Source organism: Myotis davidii, unplaced genomic scaffold, assembly GCF_000327345.1.
Source record: "Myotis davidii unplaced genomic scaffold, ASM32734v1 scaffold189, whole genome shotgun sequence".
In the NCBI taxonomy this organism is placed as follows: domain Eukaryota; kingdom Metazoa; phylum Chordata; class Mammalia; order Chiroptera; family Vespertilionidae; genus Myotis; species Myotis davidii.
Genome location: NW_006383017.1, coordinates 854,479 through 878,915, shown reverse-complemented (window position 1 = coordinate 878,915; position 24,437 = coordinate 854,479). Strand labels below are relative to the sequence as shown.

Below are 24,437 nucleotides of genomic sequence, written 5' to 3'. Positions count from 1 at the left end.
ATGAACAACAAATACACATTTGTCAACAAGTGAATCTAAAAATCAAGTGAATAAATAATCTGATGAACAGAATGAACTGGTGATTATAATAGAATCAGGGGCATAGAAAGGGAGTGGACTGGCTATTCTTGGGGGAGTAAGGGGTGAGGTAGATGCGGGAAGAGACTGGACAAAAATTGTGTACCTATGGATGAGGACAGTGGATGGGGAATGAGGGAGGAGAGTGGGGTGGGAACTGGGTGGAGGGGAGTTATGGGGTGAAAAAAGAGGAACAAATGTAATAATCTGAAAAATAAAGATTTAATTAAAAAAAATATATCAGCTAAACCAAAAATACAATTTACATTTCCTCTAGCCAAGGGAAATTTGTGAAAGTTATTCCCGTGTTTTTTAGGAACTACCTCAATCTGTACTTCCAATAGATGGATTCATTAAATACATTATGAGTTCCCACACATTTATGGAGTTTGTTAAATGATTATAAAATGAAAATTTGAAAGTGTGATAGGCATGTGTATAATCATGCATGTCTTCATATGTTAAATGAAACACACACACACACACACACACACACACACACACACACCATTATTGGTTGAGTGTTTTCCACAAACCATGAGTCCAGGCAGAGGGAAAAGCAGCTTGACTGTGATGGATAAGAAAAGTATGTATTGGTAAAGGGCCTGGTTTTCTGAGACTCAGAAGGAGGGGGACACCAATTCCCAACCAGAACTGGTGGAGTCTGATGGGGGGTGTTCTGGTGCAGCCAACGGGAGAGTTCATCTTAGCAAGGAGGATGGGCAGGGCCCTGAGAGGAAATGCCCACCATGTTTGCACATCTCCCTGGGTCTGGAAACTCACTGTTCGCACCAAACTCAGAAGTCATCTACAAGTGTTTCCCAGATGTAGGAAAACTTAGCTTCAAAGACAATAAAGCAGATAATTAAAACAGCAACGGTTAACTCTAGAAATATAAAGACGTGAATAAGAAAAGGTAATCATAGAGCATCACGGCTCATTTGAACACAATATTTACATAGTCACAAGGAAAACACGGAGAATGGATTTTGAGGAAAAAAGAAAGCATGAGATACTTATCTAGGGAGGATAAGGTGGGGGATGTAGTATGTGTGAGTTAAGTCTTATCTACCACAATAGGAAGTCAGTAGATAAAAACCTCAAATTGATGAAGCAGGATGTGTTATATAAAAATACAGAGAGAAGAAAGTTAAGAGTTGACAGTATGACAAGAGAAATGGAGAGATGACCAGTACTTCATTTTGCATAAAATTTTTGTATAAAATTATATATTTGTATATGTATGCTTATATATGCTCATACTATCATGATATAATTTTTAAATGTTCTTTAAAAGAAGCCTTATATGAACCTTCCCATCCTCCTACCTTAAGCCCCCTCTATACTAACTGTATATAATAGATTCCAATCTGCCCCCCTTCCCAGACTGGAAGGACTGTCTTATTCCTTGCGGCATCCCTGGAGCCAAGCCCAGTGTCTAGTGGTTCTCAGCTTTCCTAATGCTGCGACCCTTTAATACAGTTCCTCATGTTGTGGTAACCCCCAACCATAAAATTATTTTCATTGCTACTTCATAACTGTAATTTTGCTACTTTTATGAATCATAATGTAAATATCTGATATGCAGAATGTATTTTCATTGTTACAAATTGAACATAATTAAAGCATAGTGATTAATCACAAAAACAATATGTAATTATATATTCAATATGTGTTTTCCGATGGTCTTAGGCGACCCCTGTGAAAGGGTAGTTCGATCCCTAAAGAGTTGCGATCCAAGGGGTCGCGACCCACAGGTTGAGAACCGATGGGACTCTAGCACAGTGATGGCGAACCTTTTGAGCTCAGCGTGTCAGCATTTTGAAAAACCCTAACTTAACTCTGGTGCCGTGTCACATATAGAAATTTTTTGATATTTTCAACCGTAGTAAAACAAAGACTTATATTTGTGATATTTATTTTATATATTTAAATGCCATTTAACAAAGAAAAATCAACCAAAATATGAGTTTGTGTGTCACCTCTGACATGTGTGTCATAGGTTCGCCATCACTGCTCTAGCACCTGATAAGTGTTTAGCACCTGTGGGGAAGGGTGGATGAATGCAATTTCTGATGGAACAGACCAGATGAATGATTGGAATTGGGCATAATGTTAATTTAAGTCTTTTAGGAATAAGGACCAACAATGATAATATTGCTAATGTAATAATAATGTTAATAATTACTACTGCATATTTGGAAACCCGAAGACCTTCATCCCTATAACCCGTGTGTTACCAAGGCCTGGTGTTTCACCTGTGGCATGCCTATGGGTTTGTCCCTTACATTCCACTTCTATGCTAACCTTCTAAGCAGACCCTCCTCTTTATGCTTAAGTGACTGACAGAAACTAGTCTTTCTGTGCCTCTGTCTTCCTTCACTCTACCTCAGCCTTCCCCCATACCCCTTTATCACCCCAAAACAGCTCTGCATCATCGTTAGTGCAAGCTTCCCAATATTCTGCTTTGTCATATTCTGCTTTTGTCATAACACTTTACCCTCGGGAGCCCAAGGTTCTCTTCCTGATCTTCCAGCTCCTCCAGAACCTGGCCTCACTGGCCCATCCCACATTACTTCCCACACCTCCCCAGAGCTCACCATCCCACTTATTACACCTCCCAGAGCTCACCATCCTCATTATTACATCACACTCAGCCCTACCTCCGACCTATTATTACTCCAGACTCCCTTTCCCCAAAAAGACCAGAGCATACCCATGGCCTGAGAACATAATTTTTTTTTGAGATATCTACAAAGAAAATCATTTTCATTTATTTAATCAATAATTTGTTGCAATCTCTTCTACTTTTCTACTCTGGAAACAACCTCTCCATATTAAAATTATTCCTAAATAGAATTTGCCTTAAGAAATAACATTTTATTTTCTTTATCAATGAATATAGCTTTTGATTTTATGGATTAATAAAATGAACCTATGTAAATTGTGCTTCTGAACAAATAATGGAGAGGCTGCTATTTTAAAAACAGCATAATTATAAATACTGCTTTTGTTTTAATTTCAAAAATTATTTTTCTTGCTTTTATCCTGCAGTCCTAATTTCTTACTAAACGATTATTTTCTCCTTTTCATTAACTCAGTCAGATCACTTAAAGCAGCATTTCTCAACCTGTGGGTCACAACCCTTTTGGGGGTCGAACGACCCTTTCACAGGGGTCGCCTAAGACCATTGGAAAACACATATTGAACATATAATTACATATTGTTTTTGTGATTAATCACTATGCTTTAATTATGTTCAATTTGTAACAATGAAAATACATTTTGCACATCAGATAATTTACATTACGATTCATAACAGTAGCAAAATTACAGTTATGAAGTAGCAACAAAAATAATTTTATGGTTGGGGGTCACCACAACATGAGGAACTGTATTAAAGGGTCGCAGCATTAGGAAGGTTGAGAACCACTGACTTAAAGAATTAATTTGATGAAGTATTAAGAGGTCTAATTGTTTAATAGGCAGAAATTATCCCCTGCCAAGAGCACTTTAAAAACTGGCATATACCAGGCATAATTACAAATTCTTTAGAAGAATCTATTTCTATACAATAGCTTAATTAGTTATTAGTAGACAGCCCTGGCCACATTTTAAACCCAGCTTTTAATTTCACCCATGCTTTTTTTTTTTTTTAAGCAAATGTAAGTGGCTGGCTAATTGGGCTCAAATTAGTCCCCTTGAAGGAGCAATTGGCTCCTTATCTCTGATTTTCAAGATTTAAGTGGTCTAATGCACCAGCAGTTAGCTTCCCACTGGCATCCTGCCTAAAATCCAGAGTTCTTTCCCAGAGATGTCAAAGCCTTGTCTCACAATGGGCATGGATTTTAGTTGTAGTCAGAGGACCAGTGGACAATTTAGATTATGTTCATTTCTTGGGAGACAAAAGAGAGATATATTTACCTAAAGGGGAAAATTGGTATGGGACTGGTTGATCCAGATAATTGCCTCAACTCTCTGGGCTTTTCCAAGATGGCCTGCTCATTTATGTGATTATAGAAAGTACTTATTTTTCCCCTTTATTTTAGTGGTGCAACCTATGCATTGACTTGGTGGCATTTACCAGTGAAATATTCAAGGGAGCAGTTTTCCAGTCGTTGGATGGAATTATTGTCTCAGCTAACTGTAAGCTGCGGAAGATCTTCACTTTAAAATCCAAGCCTCAAGACACTGCTGATAAAGATGGTATGTTCAAATTGCTATCAAGATTTTTAAATTCTCCAATATGCTTTTAACATTACACATGTCTTTGGAGAGTATAAGTCCATGGTAGCAGTTTTTAAATTTTACTTTATTGTGGAAAGAATACTTAACATGAGCTCTATCCTTTTAATAAATTTTAAGTATACAGTATGTAATTGTTGACTATGGGTGCAATGTTGTACAGCAAACCTGTAGAGCTTATTCATCTCCCCTGAAACTCTACGCCCATTGATTTATAACTCCCAACTTCCCCCTCCCCCCAACCCTGGTAACTCTTTGATTCCATGACTTTGACTATTTTAGATACGTCATATAAGTAGAATTATATAGTAACTGTTTCTCTGTAATTGGTTTATTTCACTTAGCATAAGTTCTCATGGTTCATTCATGTTGTAGCATATGGTATTCTTTACTTTGGATCACATGTTTATTTTTACTGTAACTGAATGTTACAAGATATATTTTTTATTTTTGTGGTTATATTTTTTTTATTTATGGTTGTACCTACCATCTGAATTAGTCATGGATTTTAGTTGTAAGCAACAGAATTCTCTCTAGGTAGCTGAAAAAGAAAAATAATTTATTTTAAAAAATTAGCTGGTTCATAGAATCTCAAGGAGATCCAGAGAGTCAGGTTTAGAAGCTACAGCCAAGTATATACCCAGCCCCTGCCAGAAGACTGTTCCAAGGATGACCCTAATAGCTACTGCCATTGGGCAAGAACATAATTCACACCATAATGCTGGGCTCAAGGTTCTAAAATTCCTATTACTACTGCTTCTAAAAATTGGCTATCTTCTTCCCTGCCTCTCTCACTCACCAAAGCAGATTTCTTCTTCATGTTTCTCTGCTGAACAAAGACTGACATGGCTGTATCTGATTTGTAGAGCAGAGGTCACATCCCACAAGAAAGGGCTGGCAAAGCAAATGTCTGAGTCCTGACTAAAGAGAGAGGACTTATATAGCAGCCACCAAATTAGGAAGGTTTAAAAGATATTGGACATCCAAAATGCTCTACACGTGTCCACTATACTATCTTATAACTGTGTTTACATTTTTTGAAGTCATTTGGAAGAAATTATATTAACATATTAATTTTCTAATGATCATGTCAAAATAGAAAGATGGTTAAATTACTCCTCATAATATTTCTAGAGGGACTGGAAATATATTCATTCATTATTTTTCTGTGATTGATGAATATACTCCAGAGGTAACTGAGCCATCTAGAATTCATAAGGCAGCACAAACTCTCCTCCTCAGTTAGTCTTACACAACTGAAAATATTGAGAGAATACTGATGCTTCCTCTTGATTTTCATCTGGGGTTATTTTTAACAAAATCAATTATTCTAGAAACCCAGGAAACAGGGCTGCACATAAGATGCCAAAGGTGACTTCTTAGAAGTGTATATGTAGACTTTACTAGTAGACTTGGGCTCCATCCGAATGAGTGTCTGAGAAATCCTGTGTTTTTCACTCTGTGGCGCAGTTCACTGTGCCCATAAATTTTATTTGATAATAAAACACAGCATTGACAGCAGCTCCCCAGTGAAATCACAGCCAGGAAGTATGGCCACTCATCTTATGCACCACTTAAAATCTATATGAAAAAGTGAAAGGTTTCATTTTTTTAAAATAGCACACACCTAATATGAAACCTCAAAATTTATAGAAATACATGTACATTCTACATCAGATCATAAGAGGTCAATCATAATCTGATTAATATTTTTTTCTTTATTGATTAAGGTATTACAAATGTGTCCTTATCTCCCCATTGTTCCCCCCCGCAACCTCCAGTCCTGCCCTCACCCTCACCCCCTGTATTTTTTTAAATAAATGTCAGGAAAATATTGAATCAAAACTTGTCAGATTAAATACATATTTTTATCTAACTGACCCTTCCTCCAGGCCATTAAAATTAATATAAGAATAAAATAAGGCCCTAACCGGTTTGACTCAGTGGATAGAGCATCAGCCTACAGACTGAAAAGTCCCAAGTTCAATTCCAGACAAGGGCATATGCCTTGTTTGTGGCTCGAGGGTGGGTAGGGGGTATGCAGGAGGCAGTGATCAATGAGTCTCTCTCATCATTGATATCTCTCTCTCTCTCTCTCTCTCTCTCTCTTTCTCTCTCTCTCTATCCCTTCCTCTCTGAAATCAATAAAAAAAATATATTTTTTAAAAAAGAATAAAATAGGTATAAGCTCACCAGGATGAATAGGAGGTAACAACAGAAAAGAGATGTTCATAAATCTTGTGAGATTGAGCACTGACAACTGACTTAGAAGAGCAGAGAAAGCTGACACTTCAGGGTTTACAGAGGTTTGCCGATGAAATTCATAACGTAGAACCTCAGAGGAGCTCAGGAATTGGCAATCCTTGATATTGCCAAAGGCAGGGGGAAAAGGTTGTGCCTAAAATTCTACATGGAGATTGGTTAAAATTCTACATAGGTTGCTATAGGACCCCAGGTCTCTTCTGCATCTCCAAATAACCAGGCAACAGAGATTTATTGTCGGGAAACTAAACCAGTAAGTTTTTGAACACAGGTAGATCAGGATCATGGTAGGCCAACACCAAAACTAATAGGAAGAAAGAAATAGGTAAGTTAGAAAATAGGTATATGTTTTTCTCAGAGTTAAGAAAAGATACTGCATCTATAAAATGAGAATAATCTGTTCCTGCTTTATTTCCATAAATATTTTATTCAAATTTATTATATTTTTATTATAACTTTTATATGCATATAGAAATATTCACACGTCAAGTGTTCAGCTTGAAGAATTACCACAAAGTGAATACATTTTTGAAACTACCACTCAGATTTAAAAAATATAGCATTACAAGTATCCTAGAAGCCCTGCTCTTCTCCCCTCCCAATAATCACCCTCCTCTTCTCCCAGAGGTAACTCTATCATAACTTCTCACATCAAAGATTAATTTCAATTTTATATAAATGGAATAATGTAATACATATTCTTTCATATATACATCCTTTCTGAAAACATTGTGTTCGTGAGATTCATCTGTGTTGCTGCTGATTTTCAGTACTGTATAGTATTCCACTGTGGAGTATAGCACAATTAATTCATTTTAGGCTATTTCAAATAATGCTGCTATAATCATTCTACATTTCTCTTGGGGGATCTGTGTGTGTGTTGCTTTGGGTATTTTTTGAGGAGCTAAATGGATATATACTTCAGCATTCTATTTTTTCTTATTATTTTCTTATTGATTTTTTTTTAGAGTGAGAGAGGAAGGGAAGGGGAGAGAGAGAAACATCTATGTGCCCTGACCTGGAATCGAACTGGCAGTCCCTTGGCACATGGGACAATGCCCAACCAACTGAGCCACACTGGCCAGGATCATACTTCAGCATTATTAATTTTAGTTATGTTTTTTGAGTCTAGAATGTTATTAGATTATTTTTATAGTTTCCATTTCTCAGCTGAAATTTCTCTGTTCTTATCTAATTTCTTAAATATATTAACTAAAATTATTTTAAAGGCCCTGGTTCATAATTTCAGTATCTGGCTCTCTTGTAGATCTGTTTCTGTTGCCTGTTTTTCTCTTGGTCTTATCTCTTGGTATGTATATTTGGTAAAATTTAAGTAAATACTGGACAGAAACAGAGATATTATGAGACTGATACTGTATTGTCCTCCTCTAGAGATATAGAACCAAAAAATATAAAATAAAAAAGAAGCCCAAATGGCTAAAAATAAGATGGAAATGTTTAAAATATTAAAAGTTAGTCCAAGAGGTCGACCATCAGAGCAATAAGATTCTAAGATGAGAGACTAAAGAAAACAGAACAGATGAAATATAAGATTTCCCAAAATTGAAGGCCAGGTGTTCTCAAATCGACTTAGCTCATTAAAACAAAAAAGACTTATCATTGTGTAATTTTGGAGCAGGAGGTAAAGAGAGAATATCTTTTAAACTTCTAGAATTGTTTTAAAATTTAAGTTACATACAGAGTATTAGGAATAAGAATGATGTATGATATCTGACTTCATACAGTAACATTATCTTGATAGAAGACCTTGGAACTATACCTTCAATTGTCTAAGGAAAAATAATATTCAGCTTAGAATTCTGTACCCATTCAGTTTATCAATTAAATGAGTACAGAAAAAAGATATTTGCAGACATGCAAGATTTCAAAAATTTATTTATTTATATGCCTTCTCAGAAAAGATCTGGAAGATACTCTCCAGAAAAATTAAGAAGTTAATTTTAAAAAGAGCATGTATAAGACCCAAGAAACAGAGGATTTCATGCAGGAAAAAAGCAAAGGGAATTTCTGTAGTTACGGTTAAAGGAATTCAAAGGATGACATACATGTGCAGTACATCCAGAGAATAGTCAGTCCAGATTTTAGCAGAAAAATTGAGGTTTTAGAAGGAACGTCTCCAGGAAAAGTATGTATCTGATAGAATATGATGTGTTTGAACCTGGAAAATAAGATCACACAACTGAAAATACTGAGGAATACTGATGCTGCTGTGATTTTACAGTGCTAGTGAGGAGTCTGGGAAGAATTATTATTAAGAATGTAGAAACCCGATGACAAAGCAGTGATCAACTCCAAGGAAAACAAAACGCCATACAGTGAAAGAAATGGAATCATAGTCTATCATGTGGCTCAGTCTATTAAACTTTTTCTTTAATAGACTTTATTTTTTTTAAAAGTTCTAGATTCACAGCAAAATTGAGTGGCAAGTGCGGAGAGTTTTAATATGCTCCTTTTGCCCACACATCACAATCACCTGAATTATGACCGCCCATACCAAACTGGTATCTTTGTTACAGTTGTTGAGCATACATTAACACATCATTATCACCTGAAGCCCATAGTTTACATCAGAACTTTAAGTGAGTGATTACATGTATGCACTCCTATCATATCATTCAGAATACTTTCACTGCCCTGAAAGCCTTCTGTGTTCTTCCTGTTCATCCCTCCCTCCCAGTTACTGTCTGGCAACCATGGATCTTTTCACTGTCTCCATAGTTCTGCCTTTTTCAGAATTTCACGTATTTGGGACCATGCATCATGTAGCCTATAGGTTGACTTCTTTCACTTAGTAAGATGCATTTAAGATTCCTGCATGTTTGTTGTTGTTTTTTGTGGGTTTTTTGGGGGTTTTTGTTTGTTTGTTTTTTTGGCTTTATAGCTTGTTTTATTTTAACACTGAATAATATCCACCCCATTGTCTGGATGCACAGTTTATTTATCCAGTCATTTACTGAAGGACATATTGGCTGCTTCCAAGTTTTGACAACTAAGAATGAAGCTGCTATAAATATTCTTGTGCAGATTTTTGTGTGGACATAAAATTTCAACTCATTTGGGTAATTACCGAATAACACAGTTGCCGGTTTGTATGGTAAGAGTATGTTTAGTTCCATAAGAAACTGCCAAAATGTCTTCCAAAGTGGCTGTACCATTTTGCATTCCCAGCAGCATAGAATGAGCATTCCTGTTGCTCCATATCCTTACCTGCATTTGGTATTGTCAGTGTTTTGGATTTTTCCATTCTAATAGGTGTGTATTAGCACAGTTTTTTTACATAATCTTAATAATGTAAAACACTAATAACATCCCAAAATTATGAAAAAAATCATATTTGGAGGATGTGGCAAAGGAAGGAAGGTGGGGTGCTGGTTTAACAATGCTAAATCTTTTTTCCAAAATAGGAAGTCAGAGATATTATCTAAAATGTTAACTGCAGAAATGTTAGTATAAGGCTACTATTTATAGAGGCCCTGCACACAAAATTCATGCACAGGTACAGTGCCTAGGCCTGGCCTGTGATCAGGGCCATCTTCCCCAGCTGCCTGCAGCCAGCCCCGGCCCCTGCCACCACCCATCCCTGGTTCCCCATACGCCATTGCCATCAGGTGATCAGTGCCTAACAGCGGGGGAGAAGGGTCTGAGAGATGGGCTGTTCCCGCCCACTGGCCAGCCCCGCCCCCGCCGCAGGTGGCCATCAGGCGATTGGAGCCTGCCTGCGGGGGAAAGGGATCAAGAGGTGGTCAGTGCGCCTCATAGTGATTGGTCCAGCAGTCATTCTGGTCATTCTGCCATTAAGGTCAATTTGCATATTACCCTTTTATTATATAGGATATAGAAGTAAATGCCAGAAGATTTAGAAGAGATAGCCTGGGGTGGGGTGGGAGCCAGGTGGAGGGGAGCAAAGGGCATGTGTTAATATGACATCATGAGTGGATCTAATGTGTCAAAAGAACAGGGAGTTCAGTATGGTTCATGACAGGGGTGAGAGGTATGATGTAACATAATGTTGCATCACTAGGCTACAGATTTTGGGTGACAAAGATGAAGGGCAGAGTTCCTGCCCTCAGAGTTCACTGTGGAATTATAGACACTAGAAAAGTTAATACTACAAAAGTTCATTCTGAGGACAATTAGATAAAAGAGGGCAAAGGATAACAGAGTATGGGGTACAGTTAGTGTCCCTAGTCAGAAAAAACTAGAATCACTGATGTCTTGCATTAACAGACTCAATGAGCAGAGAAGAGTCTTAGAGGTCATCTAATCCAATGTCTTAATTACACATGGGAGCAGAAGTGACTGGGAGCAGAAGTGATAACAGTGTTGATGATGATGATGATGATGATGATGATGGTGGTGGTGGTGGTGGCGGCGGCGGCAGCAGCAGTGGCTATTGTAAGCATGTAATATATTTGGACTTAATTAAATGCTCACAACAACCCTATGGGGCGGTTGTTACTATTACCCTCATTTTACAAATAGGGAAGCTAAGGCATAGAGAAGTCAGATAATGTTCCCAAAGTCACACAGCTATAGAAGTAATAGAAGCAGAATTTGAACATTGGCAGTAGAACTTGAGTTTATGCTCCTAATTATACAGTATACTGCCTCTCATGGGAGGATAGGAGGAAGAGGAAATTTAAAAAGGAAAGATACAAGAGATGTCATGAAATAAGAATGCCAGGATGTGGTGACCAGCTGTGTTTATGGTGTCTATATTACAATTAATAATGGATATCTCTTTGTCTTTCTTTCTGAAGGAAGAGTCCTTTTCTTCTGAGACAGATTAGTTAGTCATAGTGTTGAGACTTTTATAACAGGGAGATTTTTTACCTGTTTCTTGCATTCCGTTCTGGGGTTCAATAAGTAAATATTGTATTAAATGCTTGTTTGAGCTCAGTACTGTGTTGTACTTCGGTTTATTTAAACTTCTACCATTTAAAAAAAATATTTATTGTTGAAAGTATTACATAGGTCCCATTTTCCCCCCCATAAACTTCTACCATTTTAAACTCACTCAAGCTTGAAAGTACTGCCTAATCCTTTGTTGTTCTATTTATATAGTGAATATAATAGAAAGTGAATTACTGGAACCTTACAATATCAATTAGCTAATTTTTCACTTTCCCGGAGGAATGACTTATGCTGGACAAGTAGTAAAGCAGCTGATTTAACTTAGTTTATTACCTTTATGGTTCCTGAGGGGGCATGGAGTGGCATTTTTAGGTATTTGCATGACTGAATTATTGACTAACTTGCATTGTTCTGCATTTAAAAACAAAACAAAACAGAATATGTGTAGATAGATAAGAGAAAGAGGAGAGAAAAGAGAAGACAGGAAAGAGCAAGTGATTGTCCATTAAGCATAGATGTATGCTATGCAATAATGACTTTACAGGTCTCCTGACTCCCAAATTCAGTATTCTTTCTAAAGTATCAGTACTGGGAAGTTTGTGTTCTGTGTTTAGAGATGCAAGAAGAGAATGATTAAAAGTACAATTTCATTCTGAGAGACCCTTGAGGGAATGGGTTGGGTCTCCATATTTTTATCTCTTCCACATGACCTGACACAAGTAACCTGTCATAAATGTTTGATGAATTAATGAAGTAGGTTTGGCTAATTGTTTGTTCATTCAGTTATTCATTTACTGTCTGTATTCAATAAACTTTTATTGAGTGTCAAGCAATGTGAAGAAAATTATCCCTTCAGAGGCCACAGAAAAAAACTAGAATCACTGATGTCTTGCATTAACAGACTCAATGAGCCGAGAAGAGTCTTAGAGGTCATCTAATCCGGTGTCTTAATTACACCTGGGAGGAAAACCAGGCCCATTAGTTATGAGGCATCTGTGTTGTTGAGGTCACAGGTGAAACTCGAGGCCAAGCCTCTGACTTACTCTTCCTTCCCCAACAGTACACAGTTTGCTTTTCTTAATAACTAGAATGGTTTAGTGTTTTTAATAATTAACATTGTTGAATGTTTTCCTCCCTCTCTCTTTATCTCCAGGTCAGGTAAGTGCACATCAGACCCAATCTCATCAGTTTAAAGCTTCATTCCCACTCCTTCCTACAGGAGAACTGAACTCAAAATGCCCTTGCCTAACAAACTACCGTAGGACAAGAAAGGGGATAAAATCTCAGCATTGCAGAGGTGCCCAGCAGCCAATAATAGATCCCATAAATATGGGTCATGAATATCTGTATATCCAGACATAATTATTCAATTAAAATATCAATTTTATAATTAAATATTATAAAATATTTATGATAGAACTTCATATCTCAAAAACTCTAAGGATAACAGTTCTATTTATCACAGCATCCAAAATAACTAAATATTCAGGAATAAGTTTAAACAAGGGTGTGAAAAACTTCAATGAAAACTGTAAAACATTGCTAAAATAAATTAAAGATAATCCATATAAATGGAAAGACATTCCATGTTCATGGATTGCAAGACAATTTTGTGAAGATGTCAGTATTACCTAAAGGGATCTAAAGATTCAGTACAATCTCCCTCAAAATTTCAATCGCCTTTTTTGCAGAAATGGAAAAGCTGATCTTCAAATTCATAAAGAACTTCAAAGGGACTCAAATTGTCAAAAGTAATCTTGAAAAAGAATAGCAAAGTTGGAGCATTCACACTTTCAAATTTCAAAATTTACCTGAGAGTTACAGTAATCAAAACATTATAATACAATTAGGATAGACATATGGACCAATGGGATAGAATTGAGCCCAGAAATGAACCCATACATGTGATTTTGGCAAGGATGCCAAGAACATTCAATGGGGAGAAAACGGTCTCTTCAACAGTGAGTCTGGGGCAGTTGAACAACCACATGCAAAAGAATGAGGCTGGACCCCTACCTCACACCACATGTAAAAATTCAAAATGGATCAGTGACCTAAATACAAGAGTGGGCAAAAGTAGGTCTACAGTTGTAATTCAAATAATACAATAATTAATCAAGAATAATATAAGAATAAACTCTGTGTTTCATGTACTCACAATTGTAAATCTACTTTTGCTTCCCCTCCCCCTGTATAAGAACTAATAGGAAAAAAAATAGAGCTAAATCTTCAGGATCTTCAATTTGTCCAAGGATTCCTAAATATGACTGATACCAAAATCACAGCAACAAACATTTTTAAATAGATAAATTGGACTTTAAAAGTTAAAAACATTAGTGCATCCAAGGAAGCTATCAAATTGAAAAGCCTACAAAGTGGGAGAAAAATATTTGCAAGATAGGATATGTATTCTGGTTCTACATACAGGGAATGTAATCTGGTATCTGGAATATGTAACTGACTCTAATAATTCAACAAAAAGACACACAACCCAATTAAAAAATAGTCAAAGGACTTGAATAAACATTTTTCCAAAGGAGATATATAAATGGCTGACAAACACATGAAAAAATGCTTGACATCATTAGTCATTAAGGAAATGCAAATTAAAACCACAACGAGACACCTCTTTACACTCACTGGGATAACTATAATGATTTTTAATGGAAAATAAGTGTTGGTAAGGGTATGGAGAAACTGGAACCCTTGCACATTGCTAATGGGAACACAAAATGGTTCACTTGCTGTGAAAACAGTTGCTGTAGTTCCTAAAAAACATAAGAATAAATTACCATATGACCCTGCAATTCTACTCCACAGTATAAACTAAAAAGAAGGGTAAACGGATACATGTACATGTATGTTAATAGCAGCATTATTCGTAATGCCAGAATGTGGAAACAGCCCAAATGTTTATTAAACGATGATTGGATAAACAGAATGTGGTATGTAGTATACATGCAGACACCAAATGTCCAGAGTAGATAAATCTGTAGAGATAGAATTCAGATTTGTGGTTGTCAGGGACTGAGAGCTGGAGGGCATGGCAGTAGCTGGTTAGTGGGTGTGGGATTTTACTTTGGAATGATAGAAATATTTTGGAGGTATATAGAGATGGTGGTTGCCCACCATTGTGAGTTTGCTAAATGCCACTGAATCATTCACTTTAAAATGCTTAATTTTATGTGAATGTGAACTTCTCCTCAATAAATTAGTTCTTTAAAAACTCTAAGGGTATGATTCACTCAGGATAGCTAAGTTTTGGTTATAATCCAGGTTTATTTATCCCTTTAAATATCAAGACCTTTCATTATACAAAAGCACATACTAAGATGTGGTGATTTTGTCAACATTGTAATGAAAAATTTTACACAAGTATTTGTCTCTTATCCTACATAATAGAGCTAATATGCTAATTAGACCAAACAGCAGAACGACCACCTGGACGACCTTCCAGACGAAGCCTGGGCTGTGAGGGCTGACCAAGGCTGCGAGGGGCTGCGAGGGCTTGAGCCCCTTACACAAATTTCATGCATCGGGCCTCTAGTTAATAATAAACACTTATATAGCACTTTTTATGTAACAGGGACTATTCTTAGCCCCTTATATACATTAACACATTTAATCATCACAATAACCATATGAGGTAAGTATTTTTATATCCATGTTTTAGAGATAAGGAGAGTCGGACAAAACAAGGTAAACTACTCTGCCAAAGCCACATAGCTAATAAGTGGTGGAGCTAGAATGTGAACTCAGGACCCCTTGCTCCTGTTACTGTTAACCCTTATAGTAGAATGCATAATATCTTCCCAATATACAGTAGACTTCATAAAGGCTGGGATTTGAATCCATGCCAGGCCTAGAGAAAAATCTAACAGTTATATCGCAAGTGAATGAATGAACAAACAAAAACTATACTGACTTTGTATCAATATTTTCATAGACTAAGTGTTTATAACCCCTAAAATTCATATGTTGACACTTAATCCCCAAAGTGACAGTATTTGGAGGTAGGGCCTTTTGTCAGTGATTAGGTCATGAGGATGGAGCCCTCATTAATAGGATTAGTGCCCTTATAAATGAGGCTCCAGAGATCTCCCTCACCCTGTCTGCCATGTGAAGGTATAGCAAGAAGATGGTCACCTCTGAATCAGGAATAGGACACTCCCCAGACACCAATCTGCTGGTCCCTTGATCTTGGACTTCTCAGCCTCCAGAATGTGAGGAATTAATTTCTGTTCCTTATAAGCCACTCAGCCTACCATATTCTGATATAACAGGCCGAACAACATAAATATTTTGGCAGTTAGAGACTTTTGTGTTTTCTGCTTTTGTCTCCCTGGTGTTTCAGAGAGGTGAGATTTTATATAAATAAGGCACTGTGCTAGACACTGCAGGCTATCCCCATATTAATAGATGAATATAATTGAATATGGGACCAGTGAACTACTATAAAATTAGTCCTTATTTAAACTATATGAATTAGGAGAAACCATGACCAAAAAAGATTTCTAAATCTCTCTATTTTACAAATGAGATGATTTTTAATGTATAAAGTACTTACATATGTATTAAAATTGATGACTTAATTTTTAAAGCTAGTTAAGATATTCATCAAAGTTATTAAACACCTACAGAATGGTTCATTTTCTGGTGACTTTATGGCAAACAGGCTTACAAGGTCACTCAAACATCCTAATGATACATTGACTTATACTGGGAGCAAAGACATAAAAAAAAAATAAAAATAAAACAACCATCTGGTTGTGTTTGGATACTGCATGAGCAAATCTGGCAGCTTTCTCATAGCCTTCCCTTTCATGTACCATTTTGTCATTCTGAGCTGACCATTTCAGCCAACATTATGTTCTTTCAGATTTGTTAAAATCTAAAAATATTTTAACAAAAGCAGTTTAAACTCAACTATGTCATTTTTCAGACATTAATCAAGCAGTCTGGAATCACAATCTATTCCAGAAGGACAATGCAGACAGGCCCTGGCCCCATAATATCTGATTGCCGGCTTGATTTGTTGTTTGCCATGTAGGGAGAAAGTTGTGATATCCCAATAAAATGTGTATGGAGCCCCGCTTTTCAAGATGTAGCTGGGCAAAGAACAATCAAAGAGGACTTGGCAGCTGTGTTGCATCTGGGTCAGCTGTTATTAAAGGGCTTTTGTCCATGACCACTTATTGAGCATCCTCTTTGAACCAGATGCAGCATCCCTCCATTCTTTTCCATGCTGGCAGCACTTTGGCAGAATTGTCCTTCTTTCAGTTCCTAGAATGCACCAGAGTCCTTTTGCCTTCAGTCTTCAAAGGCTCTGTTCCCTTCATCTGAATGACCACTCCCGCCCCATTTCACCAGGCCATTTTCTACTTATCCTTTGACTCAGGTTAAATGTGTCTTTATCAGAGACTTTCAGTGACACCCTATACTGGTAGATATCCCATTACCTCTTTCATAACACCTTGTACTTTTCCTTCAGAGCACTTAACAGAACTATTTAAATAGTTATTTACCTATAATTAGTTTCATATTCTCTGCTAGGTGTAAGCTTCAGGAAGGCCAGGACAGAGTTACTCTGAGTCACCACTAGATTCCCAGCCACTACATGAGAGTGTTTGACACAGAATAGAGGCTCAATAAGTGTTTGTTGAGTGAGTAAATGAATGAATGCAGACAGACCATGCCCTCTATTTATTCACAGTATAGCACTATTTCATTTTTATTGCATTATCTATGCTCTTTTCAGAATTCTTATTTTTAAATTAAGCTATAAATGCTAAAAATTAAATGACCTAGGACTTGAACATGGTGGGGGTGGTTAGTGGTGAGGTGGGTGGTGGGGAGATGAGTTAACTTCCACTTAGGTCTATCAGAACATCCAACCACCAGGGCATAGTGTGGTTTCACAAAAATGAGACTAAAGCCCGTTTCCATGTATTCTCTATAAAGTCTCAAAGAAAGTTTGAGAGTCAGTAGTTGCTAAATTAAATGGTCTTAATGATTAGCCTTTATATTAAATTAATAAACCAATAGTTTTTTATCTCTCCTTTTTTTGGTGGTTTTATACTACAGAGTTTTTCTCAAATAATAATCCAATAAGTAGTGAAACCGTTCTGGTACAAAGAGAGAGTAGATATATAGAAGAGAAGGTGACACCGAGGGAATTTGAGCCTTTTAATATGAAATCTGATTTGCATGTCAACCACGCTCCTGTAAGATTCAGATTGCCTGCATTAATGTGGTTAGTGTTTACACTTACATAGGATGGTTTTTGAGGGATGATTGGTTGAATTTTTCTCACTACTCACATTCATATATTTACAAACAAATTTTTGCACTATATTCTAAGATTTATATAAAGAAGAAAATAAAAACTATGCCTAATCTAACCATCAAAACTTATTTTACATGTTGGTATATTTCCTTGTCCTTTTGCCATTTATACACTTTATTGATTTTCTACAGTTGAAACAGAGTTATATATATATATAACTTCTTTTATATTTCACCTGAGGATAGGTTTTTATTGATTTGAGAGAGAGGGAGAAAGGAGAGAGAAAAGGGGGGATATGAGAGAAACATTGATTGCTCACCCTGGTATGCACCCTGACCAGGAATCGAACCCACGACCTAGGTATGTGCCCTGACCAGGAATCGAACCTGCAACCTTTTAGTGTACAGAATAACATGCCAATCAACTGAGTCATCTCGCCAGGGCATTTAACTTTTTATCTTGAGTCTTTCCCGTATCATTAAGCCATCTTCATAAACACAATTTCTTGTGACTCTACTGGAAATCCAAGCTGTTTATTTTTCAGAAATTATAAACATATATTGACATAGACCTTTGTCTGAGTCTTTTATTTTTTTACTTTAGGATAGATTCATAAAGTGAAATTACTGGGTAAAATGGCATGTACATTTTAAAGGCTTTTGATACATGTAGTAAAATTGCTTTTTTGAATGCTAAGAGCAATTTAATTCCTATTTGCTACATATGACAAGGCTTAATATCTTTGCCATATAAAAGGTCATACAACCAATGGACTTAAGACACTGGGGGGGGGGGGGTAGGGGAGGCTGGGAGATTGTCAAGAGGGGGAAAAAGGAGACATATGTAATACTCTTTGTAATACTTTAAGCAATATATAAATTAATTAATTAATTAACATGTAATTCCAAGTTAAAAAAAATCATACAAATAAATGAGAAAAATGTTCTAATAGTAAAATAGATTAAGAATATGATCAGAAAATTTATTAAAACTAAAATTTACATAGTCATATAAATATATATGAACAACATCAAATCTCGTTAGGAATACAAATTATAATAAAAATACTATATTAATTATAATAACTTTTCATTGGAAAATATTCAAAGATAATATTTATTCTTGAGAGCTTGTTTGGAGGTTCTAGCAGGGGAGCGCAGCTACTCGTATACCCTTGACCGAAGACCGGTCCTCTCCTCGGGGGGGGGAAGGTCGTCCTCTTCGACCGAGCGCGCAGCTTCAGGAGGGACGCACATGGATCGGTGAGGGAGGAGGGGGACACCCGCCTAGCCAGCCAGATCAGCCGAATCAACCCTGGCGATCAATGGGGTGACAGATGTCGCAGCCAGATCGCCCTCACATCCAATAATATTTATTCTTTATTTTCTTCTTAACATTAGGGGAAGCTGAGCAAAGGGCATATAGGAACTCTGTACTATTTTGATAACTTTTCTATAGAGCTAAAATTATTTCAAAATAAAAAGTGAAAATTTTAACTTGTTCATAAATAGCTATAGTGCTTATTTGGTAACGTCATTGTACTTACTGATCTCATATAAATAAGCCAGAGAAATCCCAGAAACCTTCAATGAAGTATACTTAAGCAGCTCTTCTCTCAAGGTACATTCTAGTATTAAAAACAAATATAAGCTATTTCCAGTGAATGCTCTTACTTATTGCACAAGTCTCTGAACCTACTCCATATATTACATACTCTCTCGTTTAATCCTTGTACAGCCCTAGAATATAAGCAGTAAAATTATCAGGCTCATTTTACAGATGAGAAAGCCAAGGATGTAAGGTTGAACAATGCATCCAAAATCATATTCTAAAATGATTTACTTTAATTGGTTTCATTTATAAGATCTGTCCATTTGGCAGAAATGGCTTACATTTGGGGATTGAATGTTTGTCTTTATTTCCAGCTGGATATGGTGTACCTTTTCCAACAGATGAGCCTACAGACATTATTCCACGGAGCTGCCAGCTAACGACAGATGTTCCACAAGTCACACAGCTGCTAAACATGACCAAGCTCCGCCAAACTATAATAAAACTCGGAGGTCATCCTCTAAGCTCAGCAGAATCAGGTATGCACTTAGGCACCTAAATTACAAGCATAATTATTTGTAAGACCAAAAAAAAAGGGAAAAAACAACCTTGCAATTAATCTTTGTAGCTTGAAGTTAAATACTACACTTCAGCATTGACTCATGTCAGTGAAATATTATTTTAAACTTCTTTTTAGCAACTAAAATTTTCCTGGAACTTTTACATAATAAATCAAAACACCCTCAATTATTCCTCTCCTTTTCCTACATGCTGCCATTTATACCTCCTAAATATCTCTTAAATCTGTCTATTCTGTCTTGTTTTTCATTCATTGTTCTGGTCCCCAGTGTCACTCATCTTAGCCTCCCAGTTAATCTCCACATTGCTGTAAGAACTCTCTTTCTGATAACAGAAACAGAAATATCATCCTGTCACTCTAATTAAAGACTTTTTAAATTAAATGCCTTTCCAACTCTCTTAGAAAACAATGTGAAAAGACCCTTGGGAACGCACACAAAGCCAGCCTCCCCTATCCCAAACCTACAGCACAGTTTTCTTTCCAGACACCTTTCCCTCACTCCCCATGTGTGATCTCCTGATCACTCTGTGGGCTTTCACATGTTTATATTTGGGGATTGCTGTTTCATTGGCCTAAACTGGCTTCAAAGCTTGCCTTTTTGCTTGGAAAAACTCCCATTTACCTTTCTGCACCAGTGGCTCCCAACCTTTTTTTGGCCATGCCCCACCTAACCATCTCTAAAATCCTGATGCCCCCCTGTGACATATAATTCTTATTCAAAAAGTGAGCTCCTATTCTCGTGGAGAAGCCTACAAGGCCATTAACTTGGTCTAAACAGCTTTCCAAAGAACATGGCATCCATGAAAGAAAAAATAAAAGAATGAAAGGACAGTTAAAATACTGAGGGAGAAATCACTAAGATGTTGTTAAAAAATAATAATATGAAGTGATATGAAAAAATAGCAAGTAAAGTTTCAAAACATATAATAAAGAACTGGAATGCATAAATATGTCACAATATATATTTATATACTGTATATGAGGTCCCTAGAACCATAAGAAATGCAAAACATTCACTATTAATAATTCATTCTCGAATTGACCCCTTAAAAATCAAATTGCCCTTCTGTAGGGTGTGTGCCCCACGTTGGGAACCACTGTTGTAGACCCAACTCAAAGGCCACCTCTTCTATGCAGCGTTTCCTAACTTTAACAAGCATTGTTCTCCTCTTTCCATGACTTTTCCCCTTTTCTTTTTCTTACTTTCTTTTTTTGCAATACTTTTTCATATGTCTGCATACCCCAATAAAGTATGACTTCCTCATTCTTCTATTTCCGTAGCTTCTAACGCAGCAGGTGCAGTTTACGGGGCCAGGTGCTGCAGACTCAAATTACAAAAGAGGCCAGTCAGAAAACATAAATAAATAGTGACCTGGATGCTTGGATATTTGACACAGAGAAACATTTTCTACTTCCAAAGTGAGCCTTATTGGGAGTGGAGGGGAATTAGGGAAGAGGGTTGAGATAGTGCATCAAAGACATGGTTCTCTACTATTAAAGCAGTAACATTAACTACTGTGCAAGTGATACGGTTGGTGGGAAATAACACTCAGCCCCTTTAAGGGAGCTGTAGGGAGCAGTGAGGGCTGCAGCAAACTAGAAGCTCATTGTTGCTGTAGAAGGGGAAACTGTAGCTCAGTTCTGGCCAAGTACTGCCTTGCCAGAATGCAGGCCCAGTCTCACAGTTCCTCCTTTTTTTCCCCAAGAATGGTATCCCAATGTTTATGATAAATCTCCCAATTTTAAAATATTATCAAAAGTCTAAATTTTTTTGTAAGCCTAACAAAACATGCCAGTGCATGCCAGTTCTCTGCCCCTGCAGTACTTACCATAGCTATTGACCAAATGAATGAATAGTGCTTTACTAATCAAGAAGCCTAATATTATTTAGATGAGTTGTTCTCAACCTCCTGTGTTTTAGAATCACCTGAGATATTTTTAAAATAACTCATATAAAAAATATTATTATAATGTCTATGCTTCATTCCAAGAGATTCGGATTTAATTAGCCTGGGATGAATGTTTTTAAGCTCTCCCAGCAATTCTAATGTGCAGGGTTGAGAACCACGGGGTCACTTATCCCCACAAAGGTCGTGTGGTTTAGATGACACCCATAAACACTGGAGTGATTCAGACGCGGTGAAATGGGCCTCACAGGGCACTTGTGGAGGAAGTGGATTTTGAAAGTATTCAGTAAACTATTGTATAGGTGTTTGTAATGAGTGAATAAATATAAGATTTGCGGATGTGAGAGACGGCACAGCACACTTCATGGAGGAGTTCCTAAGGGATTGCTGGGAGGAACGGCCTGAGTGGGCAGAACAGCTGTTTGGGAACAAAAAGTGTGCCTCGTGTTCCTAACGTAGAGAAATGATCACTTCTTTTTAGGAAGTTGAAGTTGATGTCAGGGTTTAATATGAATTTGTAAGTCAAGTGAGACCAGAGATTAAGGATTACAACTAAAATATCTTTGCAGCAAGTGTCTATGAAAGTGGGACATAATGACCCTGAGGGGAACTGCAGGGGAAAACTGGCAGGACTTTGTGATTCTCAGATAACATGTGGGGGAGGGAGAGTGGTCAAAGTTGAGAGGTCAACATAGAAATAGGAAAAGGAGATACCCAGGATGACATGAATGAGCTGCAAAAATGGGCTCAGTCTTACTCTGTACTTACCCTATGTTCATTTAGTCTAGTGAATTTCTAATATATCATCCGCACTACAGGTCCTAAATGATATATTCCTAAAGAATTGGGATTGATCTTATAACTTTTTCAGTGTAAGCCCTGGCAGAAGACCATATGTAAATAAGCACTACATTTTTAAGCCTTTTACTATTACTGACGTACAGAACAGTAGAGAGAATATATAATGAACCCCCATATCTCCATCATCTGCTTCCACGATTACCAACTTTGGGCAGAATTTTTGATAACAAAGAGGGCATAAGTAGTGAGAATTTGTACATTTATTATATGCACTATCTTTAGATGGGTTGGGGGAGAAAGAGAAATATATACAATTCATTTTCATTACAGGATCTTTAGAAAAGATATAAAAGGATGAAAAAGATCCCACTACGCAGACAGCCACTTTAAACACATTGGGTTAAAAGTCAATCTTAATGGAAGATTTGCCACAGTATGAAATGAGTAAGAGTGTTTTCGATAAACACACTATGTGTATCTAATAGGCTGTGATACTTTTCAGTAATAGAAATGATGAAGCTGTAAAGCCTATCAGATAATTCTCTGTGATTATAAATGCTATTTGTCTTTTCTGTATCTCAATGTTTTAAGAATTAACTATGTCTTTAAAAAAGAATGTAAGTCTATAATCAAATAGTTTAAGTGTCTTTTTATTTAAAGTTCAAGGATACATAATGCCTGAGATTAAAGAGGAATTTGAATAAATATTAATTGCATCATTAAGTCAAAATTAAACAGAAACTTTTTCATAGGCCATATTTGATCCCAACTTGTAGAAGATGATGTTAGTTCATATTTTGCAAATTTCATAAATGAGCTCTCAATGCATAATAATTGTTAATTTGAGTCATATACAAAAATTAATAATCATCTAATAGCATATTTCTTCTGCCCTGTGAATCCCAATTATATTTATATTCATTTATAATCATAGAGCTTATTATTATTTCTCTTAAGTAAATCTCATTGCACATGTATGCCAGCTAAGATTACATGAACATATATTGAACTTTGTGGCCCTCTTTCTATAAATAATTTTCTTTTTTTTAATGGTTCTAAAGATGCTTAAGGAACTTAGTGCAAATTACAGCAGCATGAAAAGGGAAATAGAGGCCATGAACCTATAAATAATTTTCAATTGCTAATTTTGACATGTGTGGGCTTTGAAATTAGATGAATATAATAATAATGTTGTTCTCTGTGTAAGATATTTTATCTGAAAGATGTAGCTTATGAATAGTGCCTAAGGACAGACTTTTTAATCACAGAAAAGCCAGGAGACATTTCTTTATTTGAACTAGGTATTTTTATGTCTTTCTAAAAAAAAAAATAATAATAATGGATTCCCCCTGCTGAGATTTGAATTGCATGAGAACTGGCTGTGTTTTTGTAATTGACTATACAATACTCGTGTAAATTGTATTTTATTATAAATGCACATATTGAGAGATCCCTTATGAAGCTGCTGCAGGAAGAAGTAGGTGTTTCCTATGGATGCATTCCAGCATGTTTACCCAAGCAAAAAAGGAAACATTGAACCTGGCCTGGCCACTGTGGCTCAGTGGTTGAACATCAACCTCAGAACCAGGAGTTCACAGTTTAATTCCTGGTCAGGGCTCTACCCTCAGTAGTGGATGTGCAGGAAGCAACCAGTCAATGATTCTCATTATTGATGTTTCTCTCTCTCTCTTTTTCTCTCTCCCCCTTCCTCTCTGAAATCAATACAAATATTTTTTTGAAAAGAAACATTGAAACTTCTATTTTAGAGTACATTTTATTAAATATCATATTAACTTGATCAAAATTAATAAAATAATTGTATTTCCATAAAGCCAGTGTTACCACATATTGG

The 24,437-nt window shown here is 36.5% G+C and overlaps 1 protein-coding gene across 1 annotated transcript in view; it reads left to right on the top strand.

The window, feature by feature from the left end:
• The window catches only part of LOC102767578 (chromosome unknown open reading frame, human C3orf67), a 217,528-nt gene that overhangs the window by 92,305 nt on the left and 100,786 nt on the right, over positions 1–24,437 (top strand). Inside the window, exons 5-6 of the mRNA XM_015558251.1 lie at positions 4,128–4,284; positions 19,672–19,836. Coding sequence (XP_015413737.1) covers positions 4,128–4,284; positions 19,672–19,836 — 322 coding nt within the window. The remainder of the gene's footprint in view (positions 1–4,127; positions 4,285–19,671; positions 19,837–24,437) is intronic.